Source organism: Hemicordylus capensis, chromosome 2, assembly GCF_027244095.1.
Source record: "Hemicordylus capensis ecotype Gifberg chromosome 2, rHemCap1.1.pri, whole genome shotgun sequence".
NCBI lineage: Eukaryota > Metazoa > Chordata > Lepidosauria > Squamata > Cordylidae > Hemicordylus > Hemicordylus capensis.
The window spans coordinates 48,527,296-48,546,879 of record NC_069658.1 but is presented as its reverse complement, the minus strand read 5'-3'; the positions used below and the strand labels follow the sequence as shown (position 1 = coordinate 48,546,879).

The window sequence follows — 19,584 nt, the reverse complement described above, 5'->3', positions numbered from 1 at the left end:
TGTTTTTAAAAAACATCTTAAAACACACCTTTTTAAGGAGGATTTTTAATGCTCCATTATTATTTTGTTATATCTGGTATGTCCTTTAGCTTTTTATAATTTTCAGTTTTAATTTGAACCTAATAACTGTGGCTTTTAATCTGACAATTTTTTTTAGTTAATTGCATTACTTGTATCTGTGTCTGTCTTATAGTTGTGAGCCGCCTCAAGCAGTAGTGCACTGGAGGGGCGGGGTATAAATATTTTTAATAATAATAATAGTAAATAATAAATGGGTAATGCTCCTGCACAATAGCCCTGTGGAAGGATTTTATAGCTCCTCTAGACGCTCTGAAGCTCCGCCCTTCTCGCACGGAGCACGCTTGGTATCTTGGGTGACAGAGCACCTGTAGCTCAGTTCCTTTTCAACTGCCTCAGTGCGCTTCATTAAGGTTCACTCCTCATTTTAGTCTTGGTTCCTGTAGAAATTGAAAGAAAATTGGTTTAGATTTTAAGGCTTTGACTTGGACTGCTCCCCTCTTTCCTATTGTTTTGGACTCATGCATGCTCAGAAATATTTTTTAAAGTGTTCATCTTGCAGGGTGACTTTCCTGTCATCGGACAAAGATGAGCAGTGTTTGCTGTGTTGGGAGAAGATTATATTGTCTGGACATGTAAGATCTGCCTCTCTTTCTAAGCAGACCAGAGAATTGCATCTTAGGGCTGCTTTGAATGAAAAAGCGTTGCACCCTCAAACACATATGCCATGTTTCCCATTACTGCCAATGTCCACAGTTTCGATCTCATCCAACCATCGACATTCAAAGTCAGCGTCTATGTTGAGACGTTCACCTGAGAGAGCCTCCCATACCCAACGTGTTGACCTGGAGCACTCGAAGGAGTTTTATAAAAAGCCCTGTGATGTCTCCAAAGAATGACATCACAAGCACCATAAGAAACAGAAACATTATGAGGAAGACCCCTTATCGCACTCAACTTCTAAATACAAAAATATCTCCTCCTCGACATTGATCCCCAAATCGGTGACCCCAAGATCGGAATCTTCAAATCATCCAGCATCGACCCACCATTCATAATTAACTTTGGCAGGTGACAAACATCGAACGCTTCCCCCCACCTCAACTGAACCACCAACATCAGACGCCTTATCCATGAAAAGCTCTTTGTTCAGAATCGTACCCCTTCTGTCATGGTTCAGTACATCTCATCTAATATCTCCTCCAGAGATTTTGGATGTCACTTCAACTCCGACCTCACCCCTAACTTCAGTCCCAACACTGACCTTGAAGCCAATAATGACACTGATACTGGTATTGATGACAACTCATTCTTCTATTCAGCTTTCAACACTGGCCATTTCAATACGAACAATATCCAATGTTGTCAGCACCTCCTCAACACAGTCTAAAGCACATACCGAGGCTGCAAAGAGAGCTATGTTTACTCCATTTTTAAATCAACGTTCTTTCTGCACCTTCGATGTCCAAAACCGCTTCTAGGATATAGAATCAATTCTGAGTTCTACAAATAATACACTGTCTGACTCCACCTTTTCCCTACATGGTCTGGATGTCATTGAGGACCTGGGCTCAAGTCTAGTACCAATTCAAAAACCCCATCAGCATCTCCTGCTAGAGTAACACCATTCCCCTCTCCATCCTACTTACCTCTGGAAGGAGAGAGATCACTATTCTACACCTGGCTATTCCTCCTCTAGGAAATATATGGACTACTGGAGCTCCCTGGGAACCCTAGATCGTGACTATATTTAAAGATTTGGTAAATTTTAGAGATCCTTATTTCAGGTCTTCTCCATCGTTACCAGACAATTTTTAAATTTTAATGTGTTTTTATCTATTTTTATCTTTTTATGTATTTTAAATGTTTTAATTTTGTAAACCACCTAAAGATTTCAATATTAGGCGGTATATAAATTCAATAAACAAATAAATGACTTGCCAGCATTTGAGCTTAGTGAAACTTCTGATTGAAATGGAATCATGCTCACTAGCTGGAGCCATATATCTTCGATACCATGTTTGGCTACAATCTACAAATCTTCAATTGGACATGAAAGAAAAAATAGAAAACCTCCCATTCGATGGAGATGGCCTTTTCAGCTCCCAAACGGATGATACCATGGAGAAGTTGAAAAAAATCGAAGTACATGGCTAAGACTTTCACATCTTCCTTTGTGCCACAGTCTTATTTTCAGTGGATCAGGAAGTACAGGAAACAAAAGTTCCAATACAAGTCAGACCGCAAGGACTACAGAAGCCTTTTCCATTACATTCGCAGTCATTGTTATGGCCAAAAACAAACCACAACAGGAAAGCGGGGGTGGTGGTGGGGAGGACCAGTCAAAACAGCACCTTTCCAATCACTTATTTCTACAGACGCCTCTTCCACCAGACCTGCTCCGTTCTCTCCAGCCTGGCATTGCATCACATCCAATGCTTGGCTATTGAGTATAATTTTCACCGAATACTCAATCGAATTCACCACCTGTCCCCACGTTCTTGGGGATAAAATACACCCACACAAATCCTACTTGTAAGAGAAGAAGTGAACGATCTCTTACTGAAAGGGGTGATAGAACAAGTCTCTAAAAGAACAAAAGAAGGGATTCTACTCAAGGTTCCCTAAAGAGATGGAGACCTCCGTCTAATCCTAGACTTAAGCTCGCTCATCAAATTCATGCATCCAAAAAAATCTCAAATGGTCAGTTTACAAGGCATCCTTCCCCTACCAGCAGAAGAAGAATGGCTCATAACTTTGGATTTGGAAGACACTTATTTTCATATTGGTATTTGCCCCAAACACAGAAGGTTTCTGTGTCTACCTTGGGACAACTAGCCTACCAATATACCGTTGGTCTCTCCACCAGACCTTGTGTTCCTACAAAGTGCATGAGTGCTGTCATTACCCATCCGAGAATGGAAGGTTTTTCCATCTTTCCATACCTGGACATCTAGCTGATGACTTCCACAATGAAAGATTCCCTGAATTACCATGTCCAGTACATTTTGACTCTGATCCAAGACCTTGGTATCCAGGTCAACTGGAAAAAATCCATTCTCCAGCCTCAAAAGCGCATTTCCTACATAGGCCTCCTCGATATATACTTAAAAAGAGCCTTTCTCCCAGAGGCAGCTCTTAATTGTAAACCTAATCTATGCTTTCAGAGCCAATCCAAGGCAAGAGAGCAAAAATGATACAAATTTGATGATGTCCTGTACAGCCACAGTAAAATACACCAGGCTAAGGAGGCTTCAAAATAGAAACAAAAACTTTGACCTTTACCAGGCCTCCATAAAACAAATTTTACTTTATCTTACTACTTTAGAAAGTAGTTAGGACTTTCTAACTCTTCTATTAAAGTCAACAGGGTGTCCCCTTCAGCTATTCACCCAGGTTGGCATGCTAAAACACTCTTTTCCCACCCTCTTTATGAGGTATTTGCAACTTCCCCAAGTGAGGAAACCTATAGAATCTTGGAGCCTTTCTTCAGTATTTTCTTCTCTGACAGACGCACCATTTGAACTCCTTGCCTCTGCCTCGCTGAAATTGCTATAACGTCTGCAAGGAGAGTCAGTGAATTGACAACATTAAGGTTACACCCACTCCCCATACTCAATTTTTCCCTCACAAAGTAGTAAAGAGGACTGACCCCTACTTTACGCCTAAAATAGTTTGACTTCCATATCAACCAGAATATAGTTCTCCCTGTATTTTTTCTTGAATACTAGCTCCCACTCTGGAACGATCCCTCCACTCCATGGATGTTTGTAGAGTCTTTCTTTTCTATATGGACAGAACTAAAGGCTTCAGGAAGACCAAGAGACCATCGCCTTCAAAGGTCATAACAAGGGCAACACTATTTCCAGACAAAAAAAATTATCATTGGCTCTAGAACTCATTTCCTGTGTTACAAACTTCGAGTAAAACCTTCTCCAACTATTAAAGCCCATTCCACCAGGGCTATAGCTACCTCTTTGGCACCTCTTTGGTGCCAACAATGAGAGGCTCGGTTGTCGTGCACGTGGGACAGGGCCTTCTCTGTTGCTGCCCCCAGACTCTGGAATGCTCTCCCAGTGGCTATTCGCTCCTTGGTCTCCATCACAGCTTTTAGCAAAAGTGTAAAATCTTGGCTTTTTGCCCAGGTATTTATTTGATTCTCTGCTGCTGCTCTTTATAGTTTTTATTGCTTTTATGCTTTTGTTTTAAATTTTTAAATCAGATTTGTTTAATATTTTCCCCCCACTTAATATTTTAATTGTGTCTTTTTTTCCATCTTGTGTTAAAAATTTTTTTGCTGTAAACCACCTTGGGATTGCTTTAATGAAAGGCGGTATATAAATTTAACAATCAATCAATCAATCAATCAATCTGGAATTACCATTATGGACATTTGTAAATCAGCCATGCAGACTTCTAAGCTCCTGTTCATAAAGCACTATGCCATTGATATCCAAACAGCATTAATCAGCCACGTTGGGAATAATCCCAGACCATCATAAAGATAAATAGGTTGCCTACCTGTAACAGCTGATCTTTAGGTGATCTGGGATCATACACAACACCTGCCCAGCCTCCCCTCTGCTTGGATGCTACGTATAGTCACTTATCTTCAATGCTTCTAGCGAAGAACAGACCTCTCACGGTCAACCAGGAACTGAGCTACAGTCGCTCTGCTGCCCAAGCTATTGAGCATGCTCCACGCATGAAGAGCAAAGCTTCAGAGCACCTAGAGGTCCTATGGAATCTTTCCGCAGGGCTACTGTGGAGGTGCATTACCCATGTTGTGAATGATCCTGGATCACCTGTTACAGGTAAGAAACCTGTTTTTCTGGAGCAGTTGTTGGTTCCCATAATGTTTCTGGAGATGAGGAACATAAGCCTTATCTCCTCTATGCCTGTGCCATTTTGCTCTTTTTTTCCTCTCTTTTTTGGTCTTGACACTAAAGGTACTAAGCTGCTAACTAACATCAAAGTGCAAGTAGCATTCATATGCCTCCTCAAACATTGAATGCCAGTAAGATTACATTATAGCAATGTCTGATGATTTGGAGAATCCTCTCCATCTCTCTCTGGTGTGTGTATGTGTTTTTCTGCATGTTGTTGTTTCCCTGCCCCCATCTCTAGAGTTGAAGCAAACAGCCTGAAGTAGTAGCAGTTGTTGTTGTTTTTGACTTCTGTTATCCTATTATGGTTGTGTTAAGGTTTGAAAACTGCTCCAAGAGCTTTGCTGTATATGGTATACAGATCTGGAAAATAGCATACCTGCCTGTCTTTGAGTCATAGTTTTAGGTAGCAGTACCAAAGCCAGTTTATTTCAGCTGGCTGGGTAAGCAGCTGGTGAGACAATTAATGCTTACAGATGTTCACTGATCTGCAAGCCTCTCAAAATCTTTGCTTGAAGTTTAATTTGAACCAGGGTCCCCAAGGATTTATATATATATATATATATTTGAAACTTCTAGCTTTGAAACTTGCAAAGAAATTACAAATGTGTGCACAGAATGCCTTTCCTCACCAGCGTGTATCTACAGACATGCAGCGATTAAGGCAAAAATTGTAGGTGGCCATTTTGATCCATTAGGAAAAAACCCAAAGTAACAGTAGTGTAATATCTTTATTAGAACCAAGAACAACATAAGCAAGTTGTGATGAGACTTTGTCTCTAGGGAAAGCAACCAGTAGATAGCACTAAGAAAACCAATTTGGTTTTCTCTTAATTTTGTTAATTCCTAATGCTCGCATGAAATTAATTTCCAGCTTATCTAATATAATTACTTCCAGATTTTTCTCTCTACCTGCTCATCTACCGTAAAAGGGACCATTTCCCATACAGCTGTGCTGTATCTTACAGGGGACCTGTGTGTTCTAGTTAGCTCTAGAGACAGATCAGAATACTGACTGGCTTTTATATTTTCAAAGTTAAGTGGCTATTGCTTTTTTGTCTCAGTAGATTTTAGTGCAATCTAAGATATTCTTTGCGCCTAGAATGGTCTAGCCCAGGTGTGTCCACCTGAGACACACCAGCTAGGCACAACTCCAGCTGTTATTGAACTACCACTCCCATAATCCCCAGACACAATTGTGGCTGGGGATTATGATAGTGGTAGTTCAACAACAGCTGGAGAGTCAAGGTTGCCTATCCCTGGTCTAACTCAATAAACATGCACTCTCTGCCTTTTTGAACAGAAGTAAACTCTACTGTGTTCAGTGGAGTTTACTCCTAGGTAAGCATACATAGAATAAGTCTGCCCACCACCTCTACTCTGTTTTAAAACTATTGTATAATGCATCTTTCTCTCTCGCCGTCCTTGTGCTTTTTTATATTTTTCTTAACACAGGTTGATAGGTCAGTGATGCAATGCGCATATTAATTCCAACTCTTAACAAAAAGACCTTTTATTGCACAAAAGAAAGAAAAACTAAGAACTGGTAAACATAAATGTATGTTTACCAGTTTTTAGTTTTTCCTTTTTTTGCACAAGAAAAACTGGTAAACATAAATATTTATGTTAAACATAATATTTATTTATGTTTAAATAGTTTTTCTTTATTTATTTCTTTTGCATAATAAAATGTCTATTTTTGAACATCCAGCTGAAAAAAGAGTTCTGATGAATTTGAAAGCTTTTGTACTACTTTGTGATGTTCTACCTTGTCTGAAAAAGACTAATGGAAATTAAGGGCCTCTATAGGTAATGCAGCTTCCAGGATAGCTAGACCTCTGATATTTCTCTTTTTTGAAAAGAACAACTGGTGGTGTTAAATAAATGGAAGATCTCTCTGGCTGGAGTTCTGCCGCTGTTGGAACAAAGCAAAATACATGAATTTGATGTGGCATAACTTCCTTGTTTTAGTGTATGTTTTATAGTTCCTCTGAATCTAATCAGACATGGAAATTGTCTGGATGTCAGTGAAATATGCAGTCAGTTCACTCAAGAGACCCATGTAACTATTTTTGAAATTATTTTAAAAACAATTCAGCTCTGGAATGATAGTTGATGGCAAGTTATCCTCTGAGTGTTTTTCACTACTGAAATTTGTTCGCAGTTGACCATTGGAAACAGATGAAGCTGATGAATATTCATTTCCAGAGGAAATGTTTAAACATTCACTTTTTTCTTGGGAGTTCCTTTTTTCACTGGTGCATACTAACTCTCCTTTTAGGTACCTGGCATAGGAAAGGTAACAGAGAAAATGCTTAAAGCTCTGGGAATTGTGACTTGCACAGAACTCTACCAGCAGAGGGCACTGATATCTCTTCTCTTCTCTGAAACATCTTGGCGTAATTTCCTAGAAATCTCTCTTGGTTTGGGTTCCACACGTTTGGAAAGGTTAGTTGGTTAGTTTCATTTTAGATATTTTCTGTATGTTTCATTAGCACGTTGCACATTACACATAGGAACAAAGCTGCCTTATACCGAGTCAAACCAATGGCCCAACCCAGAATTTACTGTGACTGCCAACAGCTTCCCATGGTCTCAGGCAGAGGGATTTTCCAGTCCTGCTTTCAAGATTCTTAACTGTATAGCAGATGTATTAGATAAAAATAATATATTTCAATGAAACAAGTTCTGCATTTCAGTTGTTATAAGTTCAGTTTTTCTGTGCTCATGTAAGAGATGGACTTGAATTCATGTGTATGATTTTATTTTATTCAATTTATCCCCTACATCTTGATTAAAAAGGGCCTCCGAGTATTTGGCAGTATGTTGCAATAGTACATAGTTTAAAACACACAAGCCCATAATCCAGCAGCCCATCTTTTGGCCAATGGCAGACACTTCTGGTCTCTGCAGTCCTTGGGCAATTGGAAGTTGGGAGCAGCTTAGAGTTCTTTCTGCCTCCCTTCTGGTCTCTGCAGTCCTTGGGCAACTGGAAGTTGGGAGCAGCATAGAGTTCTTTCTGATGGGTATGGTGGGGAGCAAACTCCCTACAGCTGCTCCTTCTCTGGTGGATATTGGGGAGGTCGGGTTGATTTTAATCTTTTGCTGAGAATGCTTCCTGGCAGGCAGAGGGTGCAGCCTCCCAGGAGCCTCTAGTCCTTCGGCCAGTGGCAGAGGCTGGTGCACGTTTCCCTGCAGTAAAATTTCTTTAGATAATTTATTGTTAGCTATCTTGGGCTACTACTATTTTATTGTGGATAAATGATTATTATAAACCTCTATAACTGATAAGTATGATTAACACTGTGTGTTTCTTATTTTGTTCATTTCCAAGTGTAAAAATTCCCATAAATCTTGTGGCTTACAATTGGGAATATAAGCATCATCAAAACTTGATTTTTAGTGGCTGTTTTTAGTACTTGTTAAGACATTGATGATGAGTTTTTGTTTTGTATTTCCTTTTTAAAGAGATGGAGAGAGAAAAAGTATGAGTACCGAGAGGTATGTACTCACAATTTTATCCAAATGAAATGAGTTCACCCTAGAAGCAAAATTGCTATAAAGTTATCCTGTGTCTAGAATAGCAAGGCAACCCTGGTATACATGCAGCAAACAACTTTGTCACAACATGACTATACTATACTGAGGCTTGGCTTCCTGTTGCTCCATTCAGCTGACATCTTCTCTCATTAAGCCCGCTACTAGCTTTGTAAGGAGAATCAATGCAGACACTTAGGCAACACTTAATCACATCATGGTTTTGCTTTATAAATCCTTAAACAGTTTCAGGAGAAATATAGACTTTTGCTTCTTTGGATGAAAAAATTACTTGGTTCTAGTATAACTGGGCCTGTATCAATAAGTGATCTCAGTGTTATACTAAAAGGTCATCCTTTCTACAAGATTAGTGATACCAAATAAAATTCAGTTCCAAAAAAAGTTAACAATAGTGAAATAGTTTTTTAGGATAGCTAGTTTTTTCTTTTAATAACTATATAATTCTTTCCCTGTTACTACTGATTTGCACATCTGATGTTTGGCTGCTGCATCAGTTGCCAAGCATTGCTAATTATTAATGTTGTACATTATGCACAGGAAACCATATTTTGGCTGTTTCCTTGAGTTTAATTGCAGATAATTCTCTGGCACATATTGAGAGAACAATGCATTTGTTTTGAAATGTCACAATGATAATGTGGCATGAAGCCTTTTTTTTTTTTTTTTTTTTTTGGTGGTTCAAGCATTCTTGTAAATCTCTCCTGCTTAGCCTACACATCTTTTTTTAAATATTCTGATTTGTACAGTACATGGGTCAGTAGAAAAAATGTCAACTTTCCCTGTGGTATTTGAGGACAGAATATTATTACTCATAGTTGAGGTTTTCCAAGGTGAAATACAAATGCTTTTTTTTTTTTTTTTTTGGCACATAGGACATTTAATGAAATAAGTGCAGCAGAACAATACAAGTTGTGTCAAGAACTTTGCAATGACCTTGCTCAGGATTTGAAAAAGGAAGGACTTAAAGTAGGTAACTGTGATAAATGCAACATTCCTCATACTTATTGGCACTTGGGCCTTGTGCATCCATTAGTACTGTGTTTCTCTCTTGATTATTATGTTTGTACTTCAGGCATCAATAGTGTAGGGGCAGGAGGTATATAAATTTTTGTTTTCTTCATTTCATTCTTTTAGGAATTCATTTAGCCTTAGGTTACCTTTTAACAAGCTGTTCTAGTAAGAATTAATCAGCCTACTTTCTTTTCACTGTCTCTACATCTGGACTAAATTCGGTACAAATCGAGGTCCACAAGTTAGATCTCTTGCACCTCAAATGTTCATGTGTCTGCCAACTTGGATTGGGGTGGATGCCATCATCACAAACTATGCCATTGAGGTGTCCCTATGTGTCCCTACAACTGCACCTGATTTGGTTCATATTGGTCCAGGCATTGTGAAGTTGATACAGGGGAAACACGGACACACACACAGAATGCTGGGTGATCTCAAGCCTACTGGAAAGTAGGCTAAAAATCAATTCACCAAGTAATTTTGCACAGAGTAGATGGTGTAGTAAAATCTGCTAATTAGCAAAAGGAGGAACAGTAATGGATTGCCTTCAGTCTTACTCTGGCCAAGTGCATAATGCTTGAACATTTAAAGGATGTACTATTATTCCTCTCCATCTAATTCATAACAGATGCAGCCCAAGGTAGAGTCTGTAGTTTTAACAGGGAATGGTATGTGCTATGCACTGAACAACATAGCTACATTGTCTAGCCTTTGATATTTGTGGCATGGCAAAAAGGAACATTCAGGGACATCTAGAAGAATTGTAGCTTTTTATTTCTTTGGAACTCTAGGACACTCTGTCTCTGAAGGCTTGAAGCAAGTAACAATCACAAACACATAATCAAAACACATTTATAAATAAAAACTGCCCATATTATAAATAATATTTATCTCTAACTTCAGAACATTTTGTTGCCAGATACTTATGATTTTTACAGACCTCTAAAGGCAAGGGATTTTAATAATGGCAAGAGGCAACAAATTGTGCCTCTCTATCATAAGAGCATAGGAAGCTGCCATATACCAGGTCAGACCATAGGTCCATCTTGCTTGGTATCTTCAGACATCCATATGGGCACTGTGCCATCAAGAGGCCATAAGTATTGGCCACCAAGTAATGGGACAAATGAAGGCTTAATTTTCAAGTGTTTTAGGATTAAAAGGACACAAATAAAAATTATAGAAAGTAATCAGGACAGATATTCTGGTATAATGTGCATATGGTGATCTCTTCTTATCCAGTTTTCTTACTTGCAACTGCACTCCCCACTTCCATCTGGTCAAGAAACAGGTCATCACATTCAGAATGACTTAAACTTCTGAACAGTTTCAAGGGCTGTCCCATACAGAGCACATTGTAATAATCATCCTCAAGGCTTTCAAATGCATGAATCACAATTGCTTGGTCCAAATATGAGAGGAAATTCTCCTCTCAGAATGTCCAGTCCCTCTCTGCTGATCCTGTTTGAAAAATTCAAGCTCCTCCGAACTCTTTATACACTTACAGATACATATCCATAAGAACAACTTTCACACAAATCCTCATTAACACATTCATGTCCCAGGAGCAATGGGAAGATCTTTGAGGTGATCCATGTTCCCTCACAAAATGGGTTCTGCGCCTGTGCAGTAACTCCCATGGAAGAATTAGCTCCATGAAGTGTTCTTCGGCTGCACCAGATCACACGCATGGCACGACCTCTATTTTCAGCAGGAAAATACTTTTTCCTCAGTTCCTTCTCGACTGTTGCACCGCTTGCATTGTGTAACTTGTTAACTCAGTTCCTGTGAGGAAAAGTTCTATTAGATTATTTTGGTTTTGACCTATGGACTGTTTCTCAGGTTCTCCTTTGCATCGCATTTCAAATTTGTTCTTCTGTTGGTGAAATTTCTAGATTTCGGACAGCAGACTGTTTTCAGATTTCTCTTTCACTTTACATTTTGGCAGCTGTTCTAATGGATTCTAAAAAAAATTTCAAGAAGTGTGCCACTTGTAGAGGAACGCTACCTTCCTCTGACAGGCACGAGTTCTTCATTTGCCTGGACAAACACCACAAACACCACCTGCAAAATCTGTCTTTTTCCAAGCAAACATGAAAAAGCAAGTAGTTCCACTTATGGGTAGCATTATACAAGACAGCACTAAGACCCTCGACATTGATGCCAAAATCACCATTTTGGCAACTTCGATGTCGGACGATGGTCAGCCCTCATGTCCGATGATTGTCGGATCGAGGTTGACATTGGAGGACTCCCTGAGATCAGTAGTTCAGGCACCTCCACGTGAAACGGAGCAAGGGGATTTTAAGTTCCCTTAAAGAAGCCTGAAGGGATGATCAAGCAAGGATGATCAACATCATCACCACAAAAAGTGAAAACATCAGAGAGGAGACACTCAGGGACCTTTGAGCTCTAAACATGGCAGACTCTTGACATCAAGCCAGACATTGATGTCAGAGAAAGTATTGATGATCTCTGGGTCCCCACATACTCCATCCCCATCTACTATACAGAGCGGGTGTCAAAGCTTGCAAGTCACTCCGGATGCTGCAAGACCTGCAGCACTGGGCACGAAACGGGTGTCTACCTCAATACTGAAGACGGTCACCAGATCTACTCTTTCTCCATCTCTGCCAAATAAATGATCAGCATTGAAGATCATTGTGCCAGTATCGACCACCAAGATACAGGCAACCTCTACTAAGACCAGGGTCTCCAGTGTGTCTCCTGTCATTATAGATGTTTCTCCAGACGTTTCGCCAGTCCGTTGCAACCATGGTGATGTCTCTGACTCAAGTAGGGGAAGGCATCTCTCTTCTAGAGAGACATCCCCAATTCTACATGAAAACTCTACTTCAAGGAACTTAGAATCTTTGATGGGATCCACAGCTACCACTCCATTAGGCTCTACCTTTAGGGGATTCTTGATATAGGGACTGGATGGTGATGAAGAATAAATAACTGTTCCATTACCTGAGACTCCCTCAGCTTTTCCTCTGAGGATAACACCTAGATGTTCTCCCTCCTACTCCTGGAGGGAACGGTACCACCATTTTGTTCCACGCTACTTGTCCATGACATGACTTATGGACTATTGGAGCTCTCCAGGGGCTTTAGACCTGGACTACATAAGAAGTCTCAGGTGCTATAGAGACCCTTATTATCTACTCTCTCCTGGACTTCCATATGATTTTGACAATTACAGGATGTGTAAGTCTATGAAACTAAGAGGTGATTTAGACAAGAGTTTCACCCCTAAGGAACAAAGACATTCAACCAAGCCTACTGCTACTTCTCCTTTCAAAAGACCAAGGGTTCCTAATGTACCCCCTGAAAAGGAAAAGCAAAGGGCTACTGACAGTACTCGCCAACCTGAGTCCAATCTAGAGATAGTTCATCACTCTCCACCAGTGGGAAAAATCACCCTTAAAAGAGACAGAACATTCCAAAGGTGAATATCAGAAGAATACCTCTTCTTCTGAAGGAGAATTAGTCCAAACAGAGAACCACTCCAATCCCTCCCCTGATGAGAATGTTACTAATCTACCCTCAAATTCACCTACTCAGAAGACAACGTCCTACAAGCCACTTATGTGGCTGAAATGGCAAAAGTATAGGGTTGAGAGCTGAAAACACCAACACGGGAAGTAAAAGACCTTGTGTACGCTTTTATCTCCAGCTCCTCATCATCACAACCAGCATCTTTATCCCTGCTATATCAGTCTTGGCATTCAGCAAAAACATGCTGGGACACACCGTTTGTCTCAACTACTACATCAAAAAGGCTAGAGAACCTATACAAAATGCAGGAAGATACATGCCCCTTCTTCTTGAAACATCCACAATTGAACTCATTGGTGGTTGATTGTGCCATTAGCAACAAATTAGGCAAGAGATACTCCGCCCCAGTGGATTAAAAAAAGCAGAAAGTGGATGCCATGGGATGTAGATTTTATTCAACTTATTGTCTACCTATCAAGATAGCAAACTACATGACCTGCATGGCTAAGTACCACTGCTCTGTCTGGGGCAGTTTGTTTGTTTATCATATTTATGTGTGGATTGGTAACTGGTTGAAGGACAGGAAACAAAGGTTTGGTATAAATGGAGAGTTTTCACAATGGAGGGAAGTAAGAAGTGGGGTCCCCCAGGGAACTGTGCTCGGACCAGTGCTTTTTAATTTATCCATAAATGATCTAGAAGTTGGGGTAAGCAGCAAGGTGGCCAAATTTGCAGATGACACCAAACTATTTAGGGCAGTGAAATCCAAAACAGATCGTGAGGAGCTCCAAAAGGATCTCTCCAAACTGGGTGAGTGGGCAACAAAATGGCAAATGCGGTTCAGTGTTGGCAAGTGTAAAGTGATGCACATTGGGACGAAAAATCCCAACTTCAAGTATACACTGATGGGATCTGAGCTGTCAGTGACTGACCAGGAGAGGGATCTTGGGGTTGTGATGGACAGCTCGTTGAAAGTGTCGACCCAATGTGTAGCAGCTGTGAAAAAGGCCAATTCCATGCTAGGGATCATTAGGAAGGGGATTGAAAATAAAATGGCTAATATTATAATACCCTTATACAAAACTATGGTGCGGCCACACCTGGAGTACTGCGTACATTTCTGGTCACCACATCAAAAGAAGGACCTTGTAGAACTGGAAAAGGTGCAGAAGAGGGCAACCAAGATGATCAGGGGCCTGGAGCACCTTCCTTATGAGGTAAGGCTACACCTGAGGCTTTTTAGTTTTTAAAAAAGATAACTGCAGGGAGACATGATAGAGATCTATAAAATCATGCATGGTGTAGAGAAAGTGGATAGAGAGAAAATTTTCTCCCTCACACATAACACTAGAACCAAGGGTCATCCCATGAAATTGGTTGCCAAGAAATTTAGGTCCAACAGATGGAAGTAATTTTTTTCACACAACGCATAATCAACTTGTGGAATTCACTGCCACAAGATGTGGTGACAGCCGACAACCTGGATGGCTTTAAGAGGGGTTTGGATAACTTCATGGAGGAGAGGTCTATCAAAGGCTACTAGTTGTAGGGCTATAGTCCACCTCCAGCCTCAGAGTCAGGATGCCTCTGAATACCAGTTGCAGGGGAGTAATAGCAGGAGAGAGGGCATGCTCTCAACTCCTGTCTGTAGGCTTCCACCAGCATCTGGTGGACCACTGTGTAAAACAGGATGCTGGACTAGATTGGCCTTGGGCCTGATCCAGCAGGGCTGTTCTTAAGTTTTAAAAGCCATATAACCAAAGACAGCAACAAAAATTGAAGACACGAGTTCCATCAAAGCAGACTCTCTGATATTTAAACACAGGAAGTATCTCACGTATTCTTCACTTCTCCCATCCAATTCACATCCTTTTACCATGCTTGGCATCTAATAACGTCAGATGCATGGGTGTTGAGCATTATAACAGGTTATACCATAGAATTTACCAGACTCCCTGTTTTTTCAGGGATAAAATGCACCCACACAATTCCTATCTTAGAAGAAGTAGTTATTTCTTTACTACAAAAAAGGGTGATAGAACGGGTTCCTCTGAAGGAGCGGGAGACAGGCTTCTGCTTGAGATATTTCCAAATCCCCAAATGGGATGGAGGTCTCCGCCCTATTATGGACTTATACCAATTGAACAAATACGTGCAAGTGAAAAAATTCCACGTGATATCCTTACAAGGCATCTTTCCCCTACTATCAGGGGAGGAATGATTTGTGACACTGGACCTGAAGGATGCCCACTTCCATGTAGGAATAAGGCCCAAACACAGGAAGTACTCTAGATTCACTCTGGGATCAAGAATCTTTTAGTACACAGTTCTACTCCTTCACCTTTCAACAGCACCCTGTGTCTTTATGAAGAGTGTAAGTACAATAATAGCACACCTAAGGACACAGGGCATATTCATATTTCCTTGTCTGACAACTGGCTAGTGACCTGAGAAGCCAAAGATATCTTGATTTCCCATGTACAATACATCTTAGACCTCTTAGGCTAAGAATTAAAGTGAACTTGGGGAAAAATTAATCCTAGAACCAGAAAAACAAATACATAGGAGCAGTCTTGGACTCAGAAACAAAAAGAACGTATGTCCTGGAGGACAGGAGGGAACAGATCGTACAGTCAATCTCAGCGTTCAAGCTGAACCCAGCACAAAGATCGTGCACCATGCAAAGGCTGTTAGGTTTGATGGCCTCTTGCACAGCCACTGTAACTCACGCAAGGCTCAAGATGTGCCAGCTCCAAAGCTGGCTTCAGTCGATATTCAGACTGAATTTAGACAGCCAGACCACGTGGCTGACTCTTCCACCACCTGTGCTTCAGACTCTGCAGTGGTGGACCAAAATAGACTACTTCTCTGTGGGTATACCCTTCGATCTTCCAACCCCATCGATAATGGTGACAACGGATGTTTCCCTAAAAGGATGTGGAGCCCACTGTGCGGGGTTTCATGCTCAAGGGAAATGGACTCTGTAACAGCAATCCCTACACATAAACTTTCTGGAATTGCTAGTAGTATTATACACCCTGAAATCATTTCTATCTCTACTAAAAAACTGGATAGTGCAGGTTCTGCTGGACAACACAACAGTGAATGTTTATGTCAGTTGCCAAGGAGGGACAGTCTCTCGATCTCTCTGCAGCCTGGCACTACAATTGTGGGAATGGAGCATACACCATGGTGTGCATCCAGTAGTCTTACACATCAAGCCTTACACATAGCCTTACACATCAAATAGCCTTACAACATCTTAGCGGATGCCCTCAGCAGATATCTTAATTTTTCCCAACAACAAAAGTAGGAGACAAATCCAGAGATTCTCCACAACATCTTTCAAACCTGGGGAACTCCACTAATAGACCTGATTGCAACACATGACAGCAAAAAATGCAACCTCTACTGTTCAAGGGCAGACCTGGGAGATGCCTTCCAGATGCCGTGGGAAAAGGACCTGTACTACCTATTTCTTCCTATACCCCTGTTCTCCAAAATTATGAGCAAAATCTTAGAGGAGGAAATGAAGAGCATTCTACTCACTCCTTAGTGGCTCAGAAGCCATGGTTTCCCACCCTGCTGAGTCTGTCATGGGGTCCACACCTTTGTATTCCACACTACCAAAATCTCCTTTAACAGGGACCAGGCCACATCTTCCACCACAACTTCCAGGTACTGAACCTAACTGCTTCGAGGCTCAACCTTTAGATGACATTCTCCTAAATGAGAAGAAAGAATCAACTAGAAGAAATGATAAATGCAAATGGAAGAGATTCACACAGTATGCTACCACCAAAGGTTTTGGTCCATACAAGGCTTCTATACATCAAATCCTCTTATACGTAACGTGTCTAAAGAACTCAGAACTCTCCAGTGCCACCTCCAAGGGTTCATATGGCTGCGCTCTCTGCTAGACATCCCGGGTGGCACGGACACACCGTTTTCTCCCACCCTAACTCAAAAAAATTCCTTAAGGGGATTGATAACCTGTTTTCTCCAGTCAGAGAGCCTGCTTGAACCATGGAGTCTTTCTTTAGTCTCATCCATACTGACAGAGTTTCCATTCAAACCACGAGCCTTGTGCTCCCTCAAATCTCTGTCTTTAAAGACTATGTTCTTGGTTGCCATTACATCGGCAAGGAGAGTCCGTGAACTAACGGCTCTAAGAGCTGACTCCTCTTATACAAAATTCCTTCCAGACAAAGTGGTTCTGAGGATGGATCCATCTTTCAGACCCAAGATAGTCTCTGAATTCCATCTAAACCAAGACATAGTCTTACCCTCCTCCTTCATGAACCCCTCTACTCCTCTGGAGAAATCCATGCACTCCTTGGATGTGAGGAGGTCTCTGCTTTATTATATGTACAGAACTAAACTGTTCAGAAAGTCCAGTAAGCTATTCAAAAGGGAGTGAAAAAGGGACAGCCTATCTCAAGACAGACACTTTTGCACTGGTTTGTACAGCTGATCTTCATGTTCTACAACAAACAAGGCATCAAGTCACCTTGCAGAGTCAAGACACATTCAACTAGAACTATAGCCATGTCAGCAGCACACATGTCAGACATTTGTAAAGCAGCTACGTAGTCCCCAGATCTTCGCTTTGTTGAAGCATTATGCTGTGGACATCTGCTCAGCGGCAGAGGCCAACTTTGGTTGGGTGGTGCTAAAAAAAGGTGCTGTAACTCTATCCTAGTACCCATCACCATTCAAGTGTGCTCACTATTCACCCATTTTCTGATGAAACATGGATCACTTCAGAGATAAACAGGTTGCTTACCTGAAACAGGTGATCTTTCTGGTGATCCATATTCACTCACAACACCTGCCTGGCCTACCCTGCTGCTAGGATACTTGCACAGTAATAATGGCTTACCGGACTTGGTCCAACCACATTCTTTGCTCATCACAGGAGCAGATTAGGAACTGAGAAAAAGATTCTCTCCGGCCAAAATAACAGTCATGCCATGCGTGCGATTCTGCTGAACTGAAGAGCACTTCATGGAGCTATGGAATTCTTCCATGGGGTTTACTGTGCAAATGCAAAACCCATTTTGTGAGTGAACATGAATCACCAAAAATATCACAGGTAAGCAACCTGTTTTTTCCTCTTCACAGCACTGGTTTATCCCTAAGGTAGTAATTGACCTTTTCCCAATAGGACTAAATGGTATCCAGCCTCCTGCCCTGCTGCTTCAGAGGAGCAGGCTTTGCCCCTCTCCCAACAACCTTGCTAATATCCATTGCTTTCATTTTGATCCATAGAATTTCTGTTGGCACCATCCATTAAGCCTGCTCCTCTTTATTTATTTATTTATTTATTTATTTATATTTTTATTTAGTGCTAGATTTATATACCTCCTTTCATTAAAAACAATCTCAAGGCGGTTTACTTCTCCTCCATTTCTTGGTCACATTATATTGTGACAAACTGATGGAAAACATACAATGGCTGTGACTGAACGAAAGCAAGACAATTGAATTATCAATTGGTTGACAATCCTACACTTAAAAGCATAATAGAAATAAAATGTCAATGGGTATATTCCTGATTTCAGAATATTGTTGCCTCACTGATAAGGTTCTAAGACATTGTTTTGAGGATGTTTATTGTTGTTAATAGGCTAGAACTGTTACTTTAAAGTTGAAGAATATAAACTTTGAAGTGAAAACAAGAGCTACTACAGTACTGTCTGCAGTTTCTACTGAAGAAGAAATATTTGCCCTTGCTAAAGATTTACTTAAATGTGAAATGGACAGTGTGGCCCCACAACCTTTACGCCTAAGACTGATGGGTAAATGTTTCTTTTAAAATTATTTTAATCACTATAGTCATATGTGCAACATAGTAGTACTGGCTATTTTAAAGAAGGTACAATCTTGATAAACACAAAGTGTGAGGCAGCAGCTAAAAAGCTAATGCAAACTTGGTCTGCATTAACAGAGGTTTGGTGTCGAAATCATGAGAAGTTTTTTGTATATGTTTTTAACTTGTTTTATGCTATTTTTAACCGCCCAGAGATGAAAGTTTGGGTCAGTGTGCAAATTTGATAAATAAATAATATCCACTCTTTAGTGCACTGTTCAGACCTCACTTGAAATGTTGTAGTTCCAGGCTCTGCATTTTAAGGAGGACATTGATAAACTGGAGTGTGTTCAGAGGAAGGCAACAAAGATGATGAGGGGTCTAGAAACAAAGTCCTATGAGAAAAAGGAAATGGGTATATTTAGACTATAAAAGAGAGGACTGAAGGGAGATATGATAGCTGTCTTTAACTATTTGAAGTGTCAGACCTGTTATCTGGTGCTTCGGGGGAAGACTAAAACCAATGGGTTGAATTTACAAAGCAATATATTCAGGCTAGGCATTAGGAGGAATTTCCTAACTGTAGGAGCTGTTCAACAGTGGAACAATATGCCTCACACAGTGATAGGTTATTCTTTGCTGGAGGTTTGGATTAGCTGATGGCCATCTGTCAGGGATGCTGTAGCAGTTCCCTGCTCTGAACGGGGGTTGGACTAGATCTCCAAGATACTTTCTAACTCTAAAATTCCAAATATGCCATTGAGATACTTAGACTCTTCATTGTTGGTGTTGGACTCT

The 19,584-nt window shown here is 40.7% G+C and overlaps 1 protein-coding gene across 3 annotated transcripts in view; it reads left to right on the top strand.

Annotated features, from left to right (window-relative positions):
• POLK (DNA polymerase kappa) overlaps positions 1-19,584 on the top strand; it is a 54,222-nt gene that overhangs the window by 28,779 nt on the left and 5,859 nt on the right. For all 3 annotated transcript variants that reach the window (XM_053291193.1, XM_053291192.1, XM_053291194.1), the window contains 4 exons: positions 7,186-7,352; positions 8,373-8,405; positions 9,335-9,428; positions 18,604-18,775. In XM_053291193.1, coding sequence (XP_053147168.1) covers positions 7,186-7,352; positions 8,373-8,405; positions 9,335-9,428; positions 18,604-18,775 — 466 coding nt within the window. The remainder of the gene's footprint in view (positions 1-7,185; positions 7,353-8,372; positions 8,406-9,334; positions 9,429-18,603; positions 18,776-19,584) is intronic.